This window comes from Onychomys torridus, chromosome 4 (genome assembly GCF_903995425.1).
Source record: "Onychomys torridus chromosome 4, mOncTor1.1, whole genome shotgun sequence".
NCBI classification, from domain to species: domain Eukaryota; kingdom Metazoa; phylum Chordata; class Mammalia; order Rodentia; family Cricetidae; genus Onychomys; species Onychomys torridus.
In genome coordinates this window covers 65275815-65293417 of record NC_050446.1, presented here as the reverse complement: position 1 = coordinate 65293417, position 17603 = coordinate 65275815, and the positions used below count along the sequence as shown (strand labels likewise).

The 17603-nt window shown below is 36.1% G+C and overlaps 2 protein-coding genes across 2 annotated transcripts; both read left to right on the top strand.

Moving 5' to 3' along the window:
* Window positions 1-5893: 5893 nt before the first annotated feature.
* LOC118582679 (olfactory receptor 4A5-like) lies at window positions 5894-6951 on the top strand. Its single transcript, XM_036185722.1, has one exon. It carries the CDS (start codon window positions 5936-5938, stop codon window positions 6878-6880), a length of 945 nt encoding a protein of 314 aa, XP_036041615.1. The 5' UTR covers window positions 5894-5935; the 3' UTR covers window positions 6881-6951.
* A 9086-nt stretch (window positions 6952-16037) lies between these two features.
* LOC118582534 (olfactory receptor 4A5-like) lies at window positions 16038-17086 on the top strand. The gene has a single exon (XM_036185490.1). The coding sequence runs from the start codon at window positions 16089-16091 to the stop codon at window positions 17031-17033; it is 945 nt and encodes a 314-aa protein (XP_036041383.1). The 5' UTR covers window positions 16038-16088; the 3' UTR covers window positions 17034-17086.
* The last annotated feature ends 517 nt before the right edge of the window (window positions 17087-17603 follow it).

Below are 17603 nucleotides of genomic sequence, written 5' to 3'. Positions count from 1 at the left end.
AAGTAAGTAAATAATAAAATAATAAAATAATAAAATAATAAAATAAATAAATAAATAAGACATGAAGTTGGGAGATTTATGTGGCGGTGGGATCCTAGGAGGAGTTAGAGAGATGGAGCGGGTGAGAACATGCTCAAATCCTGTTGTGCACAATTATGAAATTGTCAATGAAATAATAAAAATTATTTTAAAAAAGCACCAAGTCTAGAGATGTTTTTTTATGTTGCAAATAACACATTTGACAGGATTTAATCCATTTGTTCCATAAATTTTAAAATGCTATTGTTTAATAAGTCCATCAACTAATAGTTGTAGCTCACATCTAGGCCTTTGTGGCACAGAAGAACCAATACTTTTCTAACTGTTTGGAGTATATGTGCTCACTGGATTGATGACAAGCTAAAGTAAGAGATTATGTTGGAAGGTCTTTCACACTGTCAATTTTAGGAAAATAACACTGTCTTTCTAATAGCAACAACTGTTTAATATTGGACAAAAATTGAAGGATAAGATAAAAAGAATGAAGATCATTATGTTCCATCTCATACGAATTCAAGCCTTAACCAAAAGCTTTGTTTCTCCAAAAGTTAGAATACTAATTTTAAGCTCCAAGTGATGAGGAAGGTCCAGCTTTCAGCCTCTGTACCTCAAGGTTTTTTTTTTTTTTAACTGATTGAGACCATGTTTGCTGTGGTGTCCTTAACTATAGGGACCAAGGCTGCTGCCATTTCAGCCTGCTTTAGTCATTACTTGCCTATTGTAAATGCCTCATTATGTGCAACACACAGTTCCTATACATTGGAAATTTTCTTTGCACATTATAGGTTTTCCAAAGTATCTTTGGAAAAACTACTTATTGTTGGCAAGATCTGAGGCTGCTAACCTCCAGGGATTACAGAAGTGAAGAAGTCTGTTCAAGAGTCATTGCTTCATTTGAATTTGTTCCAAATATTTTAACTAGCTTATCTACTAAAATAGATGTGCCCATAGAGCAAATATAAATGGAAGAACTATTTCCTAATTAAGTGATCTAAAGACCTTTGAAACTCAAAAGACTGCCAAGCTTGAGCATGCTTTTATTTGATATTTAGTCCTCAACATACTATGTTTTTTGTAGTGTTTATCATTATTTATAAAAGTCTGTAGATGGTTTCAATTTTCCTGGACCTTCTACATAAAAGGACATATTTCTAAACAGAAAGGAATTGAACTTGGTGAATTTCTACTTCAAGATATTTAAAGACAGAAGGCTTCTTTTACTCATGGGAATTCATCATCAGTGTTTCAAAATTTAAACCATTACCTTTGTAATGTTAGTTACTACTATATTTGTGAATGATGTCAATGCTATTGAATCTCTTTGAAGTAAGATTTCTTTTGAGTACCTCTCTTCATAGGCTGAAATGAGAAAAATTTACATAATTAATTTAGATGTCAATATTTTTGTGTAGAAAATAATGGAGTTGAACAAATTAATATTCCATTTATTCTATTAACTTTTTACATACTTGCAAAAACACAAATCCTTTTTTTCTGGAAGATATTTTCCCAGAAGATGAGACAATCCAACTGTCTTTTACAGTAAGTTGATGTTATATTTAAATGTTCTTTGATTTTAGATATTTGCTTGGATACGTTTACAACTTTCACAAAGACTGAGATAAAGGGAAGTCTTGTAGAAATGTACTGGGTGCAATCACTAGATATTCTTCCTGTGTTTACTGAACAGCTGTTAGTTACCATGTGTTTTCAAAGGAACATAAGCATATGAAAAATTTGTAATCAACCAATACAGTAAAAGAACCTTTATTTTTCAGAAAAAAGTTAGACCTAAGATGTATGTCTATGATGCCAGCAACAAATCTCATAACTTAAATATTCCTTTTCTAATGTCTTAAAGGTCATGCATTACCATAGGAAATATATAAATTAGGAAGATTTAAAAAATTGCACACTTAAAGTCAGAATATACAAAGTATTTTTATTATAAACTATTTTATTATAAACATTTTATTATCTCTTTTATGAAATAACAAGTTAAATACACTTTACATATTAAAAACAGCATTGCATTTTTTTATTTTATTTCATATATTATGTAGGATGCATTAACAAAGATGTGTACTTATTTTTAAATACATTTAAATGAAGATATTAGAACTGCATATCATTCAAGTGCTTAGCATGTGGGGAAACAATGTCCATCAACTAGCTAGTCTCTACTCTCTCTTTTAGCTATTCACAAACCACACATCCATCTGTCATTTGGATATGTGCTTTTGCAAGTAGCTAAAATTATTTAGCATGATAGTATGTATATAAAGAGTAATCCATAGTGAAGTACCTCATTCACTTAGATTTGTTATATTGATATTATAAAGTATTTTGCTTAAAAATTATAAATGTTAAATTTTTTTGTGCTGACTCTCATAAGATCATTTTCTAGTAAGTATATAATGCAATTTGAGCCTATTTCCTCCATAACCATCAACTTACATCCCTTTCTCCCCTCTGCCTCATTTATATCCTTTTTTATTTTTTTCTTCATTTTTTTATTTTATAATATAATTTAATGTTATATATCAGCCATGGATTCCCCTGTCTTAACCCCCTCCCACCCCCCTCCCACCCCCTTCCCCCTCCCCCCCCAGCCCACTCCCCATTCCCATCTCCTCTAGGGCAAAGACTCCCCTGGGGATTCAGCTTAACCTCTTAGATTCAGTACAGGCAGGTCCAGTCCTTTCCTCCCAGGCTGAGCAAAGTGTCCCTGCATAAGCCCCAGGTTCCAAACAGCCAGCACATGCACTAAGAACAGGTCCAGGTCCCACTGCCTTGGTGCCTCCCATACAGTTCAAGCTATTCAATGGTCTCAATTATCCAGAGGGCCTGATCCAGTTGGGGGCTCCACAACTTTTGGTTCATAGTTCATGTGTTTCCACTACTTTGGCTATTTGTCTCTGTGCTTTTTCTAATCTTGGTCTCAACAATTCTCGCTCATACAATCCCTCTGCTTTCTCGCCAACTGGAGTCCCGGAGCTCCACCTGGGGCCTGGCTGTGGATCTTTGCATCTGCTTCCCTCAGTTATTGGATGAGATTTCTAGCACGAGAGTTAGGCTGTTTGGCCATCCAATCACCAGACTAGGTCAGTTGGTGCTTTCTCTGGACTATTGCCAGTAGTCTACAGTGGAGGTATCTTTGTGGATTTCTGGGGACCTCTCTAGTACTTTGCTTCTTCCTGTTCTCATCTGGTCTTCATTTATCATGGTCTGTTATTCCTTGTTCTCCCTCTCTGTTCTTGATCCAGCTGGGATCTCCTGTTCCCCTAAGCTCTCTTTCCCTCCAACCTTGCCCTTCAGTACCCCCACTCACATCCAGGTTGTTCATGTAGATCTCATCCATTTCTCTGTCATTGGGTGATCCCTGTGTCTTTCTTAGTGTCCTGTTTTCTAGGTAGCCTCCCTGGAGTTGTGAGCAGCAGTCTAGTCATCTTTGTTTTACATCTAGTGTCCTCCTATGAGTGACTACATACCATGTTTGAGAGTTTCAATTTTCCTTCATATCACCTATACATATCTGAATTTACATTTGTATTAAAATTAGGGATCAATTATTTAAAAATATGGAATGTTAGTGTTTCAGATATGGCCTTAATTTGCTTAATATAATCATTTCTAGTTGCATTCGTATTCATGTAAAGGATGTAGCTTCATTCTTTTTTATGGTTGAAAAAGGTTCCAGATATATGACTGTATTTTTAAGAAGATATTAATGTCCATTTAATTAATAAATTTTCTTAAAATAATTAATAGCAATTCAGATGGAAAACATTCATATTCTCCAATTTTTATGGAATCATGTCTTCAATAATCTATAGTGTAATTTACATGAGTTTAGATATCATGTGGCTGAAGGTCTCTGTTCTCACTATGTTGTATAATAACTATATTGGCTTCCATAAAATTTGTTCTGGTGGAATCCAGTGCTGATAAAAGAAAGAAATGTGCTGACACATACAGAAAACAGGTGTGAATGTTACAGACCTGGATGTTTTTCTATGCTTATGCTCTAGTACATGTGTGCCTGCATCAGTCCGAAACTTCAGGTACAGCCACTATAGATCTTCTACACCAGGTAACAATAGAAATGTGTCTGAATTGTGCAGAAGGTTAATCACAGCTGCCAGTTGGAGAAAGTGAAGACTCTGCATGTGGCCTTACCCACTATTAAATCATGTTGATGAGTTTTCCCTTGCTAGTTTCACACTGAAACACATTCTTTCACAGGTAACTGTTGTGAGCCCTTAAATGTAATAGACTACAAAATTTCTAATATTCTCTTAACCTGTGTGCTAACTGTTGATCATGAGGCACTCAGGGACTATTTTTTTCTACCCAGGAGTATGTTTGTAATAATCATTAAAAGAGATTCTCATAGTTTCCTGTAACTGATACAGTGAGAGAAAACAGCATTACTAATAGATAACATTCATTTAGATGTCATAAGTAGTGAGCAGAGCATGAAGAAAACTCAAAACCAGACAAACCACCCTAAGATACAGATATTGTAGTGCCCTGTAGTAAGATAATATAGGTAGTAAGTGAGTGATCTTGATACTGTAACACAGGCACATGACCCAGAGTCTGCAGAATTCACCACTGTGCTACTCTCTCTCTTTTACAAAGTGTGTCTGGGATTATTTCATGGTACATTATGAATAATAAATCTTGAGTCATTTAGTGTAATTATCATATCTCATTAATTACCAATTAGCAATATGAATGTAGTGAATATAAGCTTATAGATTGATTATACAAGTGTGAAAGAAGAAAACTATGACAGCATCATGAAAAGAGATAGTGTTGAACTAATGTGCTGGGGGACAAAGGGGCTGGAAAAAGCTCTTAAATCATGTTGTCTAATTTCTTTAACTTAAAAAGTGCAAATGGAGTCACTTTTGTAACATGTTTAGTAAATGATCCATAGCCATGCCTTCCCATACTAGTTAGAATGTTTTGTGTGAGAATTCTCTATTTGGAGATCTGGAAGTAGAGACTGAATTTCTTCTTGAGCACCTCAGGACCTAGGAAGCATCACTATCTGTCCTTCAGGTTCTATTGCTCTTGTTTCATCACCTAGTTTATCACAAGAGTTCTGAAAACAAAAGTGTCAACTGGTAGAGTAGTCAATGACAGTTGTGGGTTAGTTCATTTCATGTAAAAATATGTGGCACAATTATGGTACATTTAAATGTGTTTAAGAAATGTGAGAGACATTGATGAAATAGACAGAACTGTAGCTCTGGAGAACCTTGACAATCAGAATCAGATAAAGAAATTGCTACAGATGGTACTGTGAAAATTAATGTTAGAGCTATTTGATACAGTTCAAAACCAGACATTTGAGATTGAATAAATGATATTTGAAGAATAGAAGCCTTTTGAAATATACCATGGCTCTGTATATAGTTAACAATATAATAGAATTGAAATGATGATCCAGGGCCATTCTTATTTTGGGTACCACACAGATCATATTGTGACACTCTATGTATACTGGTTGATAGTCCTATGGGTTATTGACATCACTATTTTGCATTATTCTTAAAAGGAGTAATACTTCTATGTTTTGTGATGTAATGTGTTTTCAATAACCAGTTTTAAATGTGTGAATGAGAAAGACACCTTTGTCTGCTCGTCTTTATATAAATAAACTGAAGATTTGAGATAAATGCTAATATCTACAAAATTATTAAAGCAGAACTATTGAAAATCCCAAAGAGGAAAACTCAACAGATGGTTGCTGAAGAACTGTGGAGGTTCATCAATGTAGAAGACAGGCTTCTGGCTGAATGGAAGTGTAGGTTTTGATGACAATTTATGTCATGTCCTGTTCCCCTGAACTGATATCTCTGAAACAAACCATATGGAAGAATAAATGGGACAAAAAAACAATGTTACAGAGTTTGTCCTTCTGGGTCTCACTCAGGACCCTGCTGGTCAGAAAGCATTGTTTGTCATGTTTTTACTCATCTACATTGTGACAATGGTGGGAAACTTGCTCATTGTGGGGACGGTGGTTGCCAGCTCTTCCTTGGACTCTCCAATGTACTTCTTTCTTGCCTTTCTGTCACTCATGGATGCTGTTTATTCTACTGCCATCTTGCCCAAGTTGCTTACAGACTTAGTTTGTGAACAAAAGACCATCTCCTTCACATCCTGTCTGGTTCAGCTTTTTGTGGAGCACTTATTTGGTGGTGCTGAGGTCTTCATTTTGGTGGTGATGGCCAATGATCGCTATGTGGCCATCTGTAAGCCACTGCACTATTTGACCATCATGAATCGACAGGTTTGCACTCTATTGCTTTTGGCATCCTGGGCTGGAGGATTTGCTCATGCTCTGTTTCAAGTTATCTCTGTTTATATGCTTCCTTTTTGTGGACCCAATGTCATTGACCACTTTGCTTGTGACATATACCCATTATTAGGCCTTGCCTGCACTGACACCTACTTCCTTGGCCTCACTGTTGTTGGAAATAATGGAGCAATGTCTGTAGTGGTCTTTATCCTTCTCCTTGTCTCCTATGGAATCATTCTAAACTCTCTTAAGACTCACAGTCAGGAAGGGAGGCACAAAGCCCTATCCACCTGCAGCTCCCATATCATGGTGGTTGTCCTCTTCTTTGTTCCCTGCATTTTCATGTATGTTAGACCTGTCTCCAACTTTCCTATTAATAAATATATTACTGTATTTTATACAATTTTCACTCCCATGTTGAATCCTTTAATATATACTCTGAGAAACCTTGAGATTAAAAATGCCATGGCAAAGCTGTGGAGTAACATGTTAACTACAGACATAATAAGGATTTCTCCTCACTGAACATGCTAGTAATGGTAAAAAAAAAATTCAACAATCAGTTTTAAAGGTATGAGTTTCAATGTTCTGCATTTGTACCAGTACTTGTCATTGTGAGAACCTAGGTATTTTTGTGAATGCAGTGCATACAAGACTGATAGTCACTGAAATTCTGGTTTTCTTTATTGCTACTGAAGTTGTTCATATTCATGTTTATTGGACATCACACTCTTGTCATCCTCTATCACATTTTTGTTTTCTGTCCTGTTTCCAAATATTGTACTTCTTTTATGATTTTTGATGGATGTTTTTGGCTATACTATGAACTAATTTATTTTTATATATCACAGCATTTCTTGTTTATGATTTTTGTGTCGCTTTTGACATTTATTTTGATGAACAACAACTTGTAATTATTTAACTTTATTTTATGGGAATGTAAACAATGTTTAGCATTTATCAAGAAAATAATTCATATTTATAACGTACATAATTATTCAGAAATGTGTTTGTATCCGTTGGCCCAGCCTACTGTGCAAAGTACCAAGCCTGGGTAGGTTATATATAAAAGGGCAAAATGGTGAAGTAATAGGAAGCAAATCGTTAAGGAAATTTTCTGCACAGTCTCTGCTTTAGTCACTGACTCTAGACTCCTGCCTCAGGTTCATGCCCTCACTTCCCTTCATGATAGACTGCAATTGTCAGATGGAATAAGCACTTTCTTCCCCATGTTGCTTTGGTTATAGTGTTTTATCACAGCAATAGAAATTAAGACAAAAATCATTTTTAGTAGTACGATTTCACCTGTGACAGACTCTGACATATATTTTAGGGAGGATTGTGGTCGCACATGCATTTTGGATTTAGAAAAACCTTTGGAATACTCGGAGCTCAGTGAGATATTCAGAGACATCTTGAAAAATATGAATGTGGATGATGGAGGCCTGTCTTGTGACGTTTCAGAGTGAAGCAGAAACTCTATCAGGTATAATTTATAATCTTTTGAATTAAGAGTCTGTGGTTCCATCTTCTCACCAGCCCATCTTCTAGGCAGCAAATTGTAGGCTGAAGGGTTTGTGCTGGCTTGGTGTTCTAGCCCCTCCACTGGAAGGAAGTCTTGCCTGTACAAGAGATGGCTGGTTCAGGCTCCTTATCCCCTCTTTCTAGGAGTTTTCACTAGGCTCATCCTCATTGATTACAGAGATTTCCATTGCTCTATGCCTCTAGCTCATCCCAGATGCCCCCAGATTTCACTTGTCTCTCCCAGTACTCTCCATAACCATCCTCTCCAAATCTGATCCCTCCTGTTCCCACCTTCATTCTTCCTTCCAGGTCTGCACTCCATCTATCCACTGTCAATGTTCGCTTTTCCTCTCACAGTGAGATTCGTGTATCCCCTCACCCTTGAGCCCTCCTTATTACTTAGCTCTCTGGATATGTGGTGGCAACGAACAACTAATGACTGGCCCAGCTGGAGGCCCACACTCTGAGAAGGAGATGCCCTATGAGGGCCAGGACCCAGAGGTGGGATAACACAGAACCTAGGATAGAATCAAACAGGAATGGCAAAAAATGTTAATGAAATGATTCCTAATGATAGTCTGCTATGCTCATAGATTGGTTCCAAGCCCAATTATATCAGAGAGGCTTCATCCAACAACTGATGGAAACAGATACAGAGATCCATGGCCAATCATCAGTTGGAGCTAAGAGAATCCTACTGAAGAGGGGAAGGAAGGTTTGTAGGACCCAGTAGGATCAAGTACACCACAAGAAAACCCACAGAACCAACTACCTGGGCTCATAGGTGCTCACAGAGACTGAACCAACTATCAGGGAGCCTGCACAGGATTTCCCTAGGCCCCCTGCATATATACTACAGTTATGTAGCTTGGTCATCCTGTGAGATTCCCGATAATGAGAGAGGAGGCTGACTCTGACTCTCTTGCCTGCGTTTGGGACCCATTCCTCCTGCTGGGTTGCCTCATCCAGCCTTCATAGAAGAGGAAGTGCTTAGTCTCATTATGACCTGATATACATTCTATGGCTGACTGATGCCTATAGGAGGCCTGACTGTATGGGAAGAGAAACAGAGGAGGAGGAGTGGATGGGAGGGGGAGCAGGAGTCATGAGGGTGGTGGAGGTGAGGCGAGGTTAAAGGGAGAAGAAACAGGGAAGGGAGAGGAAACGTTGGTGGGATGTGAAAACAAACAAACAAACAAACAAACAAAAAAAGGAAACCTAGAATAACTGAAGAAAAAACAAGAATCTGCGGTTCTGGTCAGATTGAATTAAGAATTGCCTCTGACTAACAAGGCAGTAGAACCATAGTGGAACTGTCCCTTGTTGGGATAATCTATCCTGGTCATCTGTAGTAACAGTATCAACTCTGATTAAGAAAACACTAGCATAACTGAGGCAAAAATCTAATATGTATTTTCTCCTGGTCAGCACATAGAACCACAGAGAGAGCCAAGGCTGCTCTTTGTGCTGGCAACTCTACTTGATGTATAAGAGTTTCCCAGGTGCTGCTGGTTTTGAAGGCGTGAGAGGGTCATTGAAATGCTGATATTTGGTGCTATGAGAGACCAGGAAAGGCCATTGGTGAAAGGATTAGCCTCAACTGCAGTAGAAACCCTAAAACAGAATGTTCCATAAAATAGTAAAATTGTTTTTATATATGTGTTATCTTGTGTATTACTTTTTGTGAAATTTCATGATCCACATTTAAAGCCAGCTAAAGCTGAAATATTTACTTTCTTACTAAAGTGATAATAAAAAATATTTCAACATATTTATATGAACTAATCTCTGGTTATAATAGCTGGTTATAATACATGTTCGTTATACTTTATGTGAAAGTATAGATGTATTTTTCTCAACTGTGTTAATTTAATTGTTTATTTATAATTCAGTACTTTATTATTATATGTCAGTGGAGTTTGACATAGATTGAAGAACTTCCCACTTAATACCTTTTAAAAAAAACATACTTCAGTATTGCAGTAATTCCAAAGTCTTCACAAATGTAATAAGTTTATAGATCAAGAATAAATTAAATGTAAATAATTTGGAAAGTAGTTGACTTCTTTATCTTACTCAAATGATCTTTTGGGAGAAATTTTTGTTTTATTGATTCTTTGCAACTTTTTTTAAATTTTATTAACTAGTACCACAATCTTAATGAGTTTTATATGTCTAATGTGTTTAGATTTGGTTGCAATTGTTTTGTTAATGCCCTAATGTGCATAATTAAGTTATTTATTTGAGGCCTCTCTGATATTGGCATCTCTTTCATGTTGGCACTTAGAGCTCCAAACTTCCTTCTTCAGATTGCCTTCATTGAAATATACAGGTTTCTGTGTCTTGTATCTTCATTTAATTCCAAGACTCATTTGATTTCCATCTTGATTATTGTAGTGACTGATTTATCATTCTGTGATGTGTTATATAATCTCCATAATTTTGTGAGCTTCAGTTTATTGTGGTTGTATTGAATATACTTAATTATTTCATTTTTTCCCTAGATTTTTAAAATATTGACTTTGTGACCTAATATATGCTAAATTATCAAAAGTGTTTCATGAACTGCTGATAAATGTGTCTTCTGCAATGTTTTGATGGAATGGAATTCAACTTCCTTTGTTTACTAATATATTAGCTATTATGAAAATGAGTGGAGAAGAATGGAAGAAAATGTAGTAAGTGTAGTGATTAGAATAAAGATGACAGAGAGAAAGTAAAGATAGGAAACAGAAGAGGTAACTGGATGCCCAAAAAGTCATGATAAAGAGAGTTTTGCCTAAACAGACTGAAAATGTAGAGCTAAAGATATTAGGTAAAAATATCTAATACGCTATTAGGTAACAGAATATCCCATCTTTCAGGAGGCTGTGGAGGGATCCCTACAAACCAGGACATTTTTGGAGAAAGGAGAACGCAAATGAAGGACTAAGAGGAGATTAGGGGAAAGGCAAAAACAAAAACTAAAAGCAAGGACACAATGGACAGAAAGGACAGAGCAGAGTCCAGACGACCCACGCCTCTCAGTTTTTGAACTGATATTGCACTTTGAAAGTAGCTTTTAGACTTGAAATATTTGAATCAATTTGGCAGTTATGTACTCACTCTTGGCAAGATCCAATCTTTTACCTCTAGGGATTATTTAAGGGAAGAAATTTGTTTAAGAGAGATTACTTATTTTTTTGAATTTTTTCCAAATATTGTATCAAGCCTACCTATTAAAAATAGCAGTGATGTAAAATAAGATAATAGGTTGTGTTGCAAATATAAATGGAAGAAATATTTTCTGGATTTAATGACCCAAGAGGTTTCTGAAAGCTCACGTCTGCCCAAGCTGGAGTTTTCTTCATTTTGTGTTTCGTTCTTGAGATATGCTTTTGCTGAATTTATTGTTTAGGGAAGTCTGTGTAAGATCTCAGCGTCTTGACACCTTCCACATATAGGAACATGTTTTACATGAGGAAGAAACTAGTCTTAGGGAGATTCTGCACAAAGACTGAAAAGTTTGGCTTGCACTCCCTACTTAAGCAAAAGCCTTTTGTTAGTTTTGGTATAATTGACTTCTGAAAAGAGAAAAGTTCACTTATTTTCAGTGTTGCTCTTTTTTGTATTTATTTATATCAGCAAGTAAAATTGTATATTTGTACAAGCATAGTTTTTGATTTTTGTATGCAGATATTTTATCTGAGTGTGAACATTTCCAACTACCCTTTTCAGTAAGTTTTAACATTATTGTTCCTTGTATTTCAGGTGCTCATTTATATACTTGGACACTTCTCTGAAAAACAGAATGAGAGTGGTGTTGGAATGTGTTTGTTATAACAATTTTGTACTCTTCCTACATCTAAGCAACAGCCTTTAGTTAACATGTCTTCTGTGAAAGTATTCACATATATGATGTATTTGTAGGCAACCCAATACATAAGGCCTTTTGATTATGGCAAGACAAAGACCAATAATGTCAATTTATTAAGGACAACAAGATATGTAGCTAAAAATTCCTGGGAATTTTTGGGACATAGCTAATGATTTAAAGGTTATTATATTCTCATATGAAATTTCTAAATTGGAAATGTTATGGTGACTATATAGATAATTAATCAGAATTAAGTATCTATTTGTTACAAACTGATTGATTTTATTTTCCATTTGCCAAGAAACAATGGAAACAAGTTGTATGTAATTAAAAACCCAGTAATTTTCCTATTTACTTTATTTTATAAGATATTTATTTCATAAGATCAATGAAGATATATGGTTATATTTATATATTTCTATTAGAAAAATAAAAATTTCTTAGCATCTCAAGTATTAGTATACAAGAGAACAAAATCAATTAGTTCCAGTAGTTATATGTAGGCTTTTGTGTGTTTCTTAGAATTATCCCAGAAAAAAATGTTAGTATGTCTATGTTGAGAAACTCATAGAGGATACCATCTCCATATAGATTCTATATTTTGTTATTGGAAAGTTTTTATAGTTATATTTATAAAGCATTTTAGTTATACTGGACTATATAATACACATTCATATGAGAGTATTATGCATTTCTAGAATTGACCCCTACACCGTTTCTTCCTGCTCTCCCTATTTCTTGTACCTCTCCTTTCATAGATTCCCCTTAGTTTCCCTAGATCAACTTCTACTTTTAGATCTGCTGTGCATATTTGATTTTGTGTATCTGTATTAAATCTAGTACACAAAATGAAATAAAAATGTGATATTTGTCGTCAATAGGCCGATTTTATTCATTTAATAGGAGGATTATTTCAGGTTATATTAATGTTAATGAATGATACAATATCATTCTTCTTTATGGTTGCCAATAACATAGAGGACCTTTTTGAAACTATAAGACCATTTTTAAAAGCCATGTTCTTAATAACTATATTATATCATTATTTTTTAGTATAGTGTTAAGGACAGCTTAAGCTTAAAGCAGTCATATTATTCTTCAGTTTTTATGGCACCAAACATTTGGTAGTTCATAATACAGTTTACCTGAGCTTAAAAATAATATAATATAAGAATTCTATTTTCATTCTTCTATATAAATAATTGCAATAGCATTCAGATTTGTCCTAGTGTAACTCAAAATATTGAAAACATGATACCAATATTATTGATAAATATTGACAGGTGCTAAAACCTGTAGAAAACAAGAAGTGAATGAGGCAAAAAAGACATAAATTATATTTTATCTTTATGTTTACAACAGGCAAGTCTTTTGTGGTCTGTGACGTTATGGGCTTCTGTAGATCTGACCCCGAGGTAAACATTCATGTGAATGAATGTTTGTAGAAGGTGCATCACAACTACTAAGAAAGCTCGAACTCTGCACAAGACCTCCACCATAAGGTCTACATGAATGGGATTTGCTTGCTTAAATAAAGCCAAAAGAGATTTCTTCACAGGTAAATGTTGGTAGTAGTTACACACAATGAAACAGACAATCTCTTAGATTTAATTTTAGTGTATCTCCAAGAAGTTTAAGATTAGTTCAGGTCAAGTAAAAAGAAAAGTATTGTGAAAACCACAATAGTATGCGTAATTATGAGAACTGATATTGGCAATGATGAAATGACAGAATTATAATTCTAGGAAAACATGACTGACTGAGAGAAATGAAGTCATTGCTATAGGCAACAATGTGTTAAATAACATTGGAGTCATTTGATGCAGTTTAAAATATTACTTGAGATGAATGGAATATATTTAAAGAACAAAAGTGTTTTGAAATTAGTGGGGTCCATTTCTAATAGTACACTATCGTGACACTATTAGAAACACAGGAACATTAGGAACTACACAGACTATGCAGTAAAGTATCTTCTCATAACACCAGCTAAAGTCTGGCTCTATGGAAGTTGACAAATTAACTGTATTGTAACATTTTATTAATTCTTTGAGAATTTCCTACAATGTGATTTGATCATATTCATCCCCAACCACTTCTCACCTCCCTACACACTCAACACTGAGTTTTATTTTCTCACAAAAATGTTTTGTTAACCCATTGATTCCAATTTGTGCTACTCAGCTACTTTTATAGTGAGGCCAGTGCTATAGTATGGTAGGCCTACTAGGGTTGACACCACCAAACAGCACTGATTTCCTTTCTCCTGGTAGCTATAAAATGCCAATAGCTCCTCAGCAAATGGAAGGATTTCTTGGCCATTACTTCTTCATGCCGGATTCTGTCTTGCTTGATCTTGAGCAAGTCTTGTACAGACTGTCACAATTCCTGTGGGTTATTACATGTAACTGTCCTGTTTTGTCTAAAAAACACTATTCTCTTGAAGTTACCTATCACTCCTGATTCTTTTTTTTAACTAAGAATTTTTTTATCATTTTACATACCAACCACAGATCCCCCTCTCATCTCTCCTCCCACTCCCCCCGCCATCCTTCTCCCTAAGCCCATTCCTTATCCTCTCCTCCTCCTAAAAGGTAAGGCCTCCCATGGGGAGTCAGCAAAGCCTGGTACATTCAGATGAGGCAGGTCCAAGCCCTTCCCCCTGCATCAAGGCTGTGCAAGGTGTCCCACCATAAGTATGGGCTCCTAAATGTCAGTTCATGCATCAGAGTTAGATCCTTTTCCTACTGCCAGAGTCCCCTTAAACATACCAAGCTATACAACTGTCTCGCTTATGCAGAGGACCTAGACAAGTCCCATGCAGGCTCCACAGCTGTTGGTATAAAGTTCCTGAGTTGCCACTACCTTGGTTCAGTTGTATCTATAAGTTTCCCCATCATGGTCTTGATGCCCCTTGCTCATAGAATCCCTCTTCCCTCCCTTTGACTGGACTCCTGGAGTTCAGCCTGGTGCTTTACTGTGGATCTCTGCATCTGTTTTCATCAGTTACTGGATGAAGGCTCTATGATGACACTCAGGGTATTTACCTATCTGATTACCAGGGTAGGCCAGCTCAGGCACCCTCTTCACTAATTATGGTAGCTTAAGCTGGGGTCATCCTTGTGGATTCTTAGGAATTTCCCTAGCACTAGGTTTTTCCCTATACTCATGATGTCTCCCTCTATCAAGATAACTCTTTTATTGCTCTTCCACTCCTTCCATGTTTCAGGTTCTACCATCCTGTTCCCTTAACTCCGGATTCTTATTATCTTTCCATCCCCTCTTCTGAGAAGATCCAATAGCGTTGGCAGGGATGGCTATGATATGCACATCTTATTTAGGGTTAAATACACCATAGTATCTTATTCTCTTTATGTTGACTAGTTGAGGGTATCTTTTTAATTGCCATCTACTATAAGAGGAATATACTCTGATAAGGGATGAGAGATGGATTAATATATAGATGTAGCAATAAGTTATTAGGGGTAGTTTTAATTATGTCCATTTAGCACTATTAAGTTCTCCTATAGGGCCTAGAGTATATCAATCCAAAAGTTGTTTTTTCTGTTAACAGTGTGAGGTATGGGCTCATCCCCTGACATAGGTCTTAGATTTAATCAGGAAGTGGTTGCCTATTCCCATAATATCAATGCCACTATTGTACCAGTGGGCATGTCTCAACAGGACAGTTGTTATTTTAAGTTGTAGGGTTCATATGTGGGTGAGACTGTTGATTATTTTTTTCTTTTGGTATAATGCACAACATCTTACAGCACTTTCCATGAAACTAGGCCATAGGAATGAAGCCTCCTGTTGAGTACCTGCTTAATTTCTATGTGTTCAATGATGCAACTATATAGTATCTTCAGAAATAGGATCTTTCCATCAAGTTCTAAAATGGTAACCAAAATAATTGGCATGGCCAGTAATATTTGGGGGTCTATTGACCAATAACTCCAAAAATGTTAATCCATTCCTGGTACTAGGAGTTTAATTGTTAAAATGTGGTATCTAGTTAAAAGAGGAACCCTTCCACTTTGTTTATTGATGTCTATTTGAAGACAAAACATGTTTGAAATAAAAATGATTGAGATGCCTGTCTCCTCTTCTGTATAGATATACATTGAAGTACTGTGATAGAAAAGAGTACTTAGAGACTTATTAACAGAAAATAATGAAGCTCTTCACAAGAAGAACTGAATAGAAGCTTGTTATATGTCTTCTGTGGGTTTACCACTGTATAAGGTAATAATTAAAATGTGTTTCCTGATGGAATGGATTCATGGACTTTTTCAGAATTTATACTACATTCTCTTTTGAAGTGTTTTGGAAATAAGCCAGATATATGAGTAAATGGGACAGAGTAACAATGTCACAGAGTTTATCCTTCTGGGTCTCACTCAGGATCCTGCTGGGCAAAAAGCATTGTTTGTTATGTTTTTGCTCATGTATATTGTGACAATTGTGGGCAACCTGCTCATTGTGATGACAATTATTGCCAGCTCCTCTTTGGCCTCTCCAATGTACTTTTTCCTAGCCTTTTTGTCACTCATGGATGCTGTTTATTCCACTGCCATCTTGCCCAAGCTGCTTAAAGACTTAGTTTGTGACAAAAAGACCATCTCCTTCACAGCTTGTCTGGTTCAGCTTTTTGTGGAGCACTTGTTTGGTGGTGCTGAGGTCTTCATTTTGGTGGTGATGGCCTATGATCGCTATGTGGCCATCTGTAAGCCACTGCACTATTTGACCATCATGAATCAGCATGTTTGTATCTCACTCTTGGTGGTAGCCTGGGTTGGAGGTTTTGCACATGCTCTAGTTCAGGTTCTCTCTGTGTATAAACTTCCTTTCTGTGGACCCAATGTCATTGACCACTTTGGCTGTGATATGTACCCATTATTGGCACTTGCATGCACTGATACTTATTTTATTGGCCTCACTGTTGTTGCCAATAATGGAGCCATGTGTATGGTGGTCTTTATCCTTCTCCTATTCTCCTATGGAATTATCTTAAGCTCCCTTAAGACTCATAGTCAGGAAGGTAGACGCAAAGCCCTGTCTACCTGTAGCTCCCACATTATAGTAGTTGTTCTTTTCTTTGTTCCCTGCATTTTCATGTATGTTAGACCTGTCTCCAACTTTCCTATTGATAAATCTATTTCTGTTTTTTATACAGCTATCACCCCCATGTTGAATCCTTTAATATACACGTTGAGAAATTCAGAAATTAAAAATTCTATGGGAAAGCTCTGGTGTAAAATGTTAAGTATAGATAGAGTCAGAATTTTTCCTTGTTGAATGTGTTATTTATTGGAAAGGAAAAATAATTAGTTTCAGTAGTATGTGTTCCAAGTACTAAATTGGTAACAACAATTGAAATTGTGAGATGTTTGTATTTTTGTAAACATAATGGGTAAAAGGCTAATATTAATTGTTTTTTCTCATTTTTAAAATTTTATTTCATAATTGAATTTAATTTTACATATCAGCCATGTGTTCCCTGCCCCCCCCCGCCCCGCCCATGCCTTCCCCCTAGCCCACCTCTATTCCTATCTCCTCCAGGGCAAAGACTCCCCTGGGGATTCAGTTCAACCTGGTAGATTCAGTCCAGGCAGGTCCATTCCCCTCCTCCCATACATTTTCTTAATGGCTACTGAAGTTAAGTATATGTTTGTTGGGCATTCCACTTTATCATTTCCTATGAAGTGCATATTTACATCTTTTGTCAATTTTCCAATAAATTTTTTCCTATATAATTGGGTTTGTGGAGCTCTTTATGAGTCTTGTCTCTGGGGCATAAATGTTCAGAATTGAGACTTCATCATGTTGGTGGATCTTTCCTGCGATGAGTATGTAATGTCCTTCATC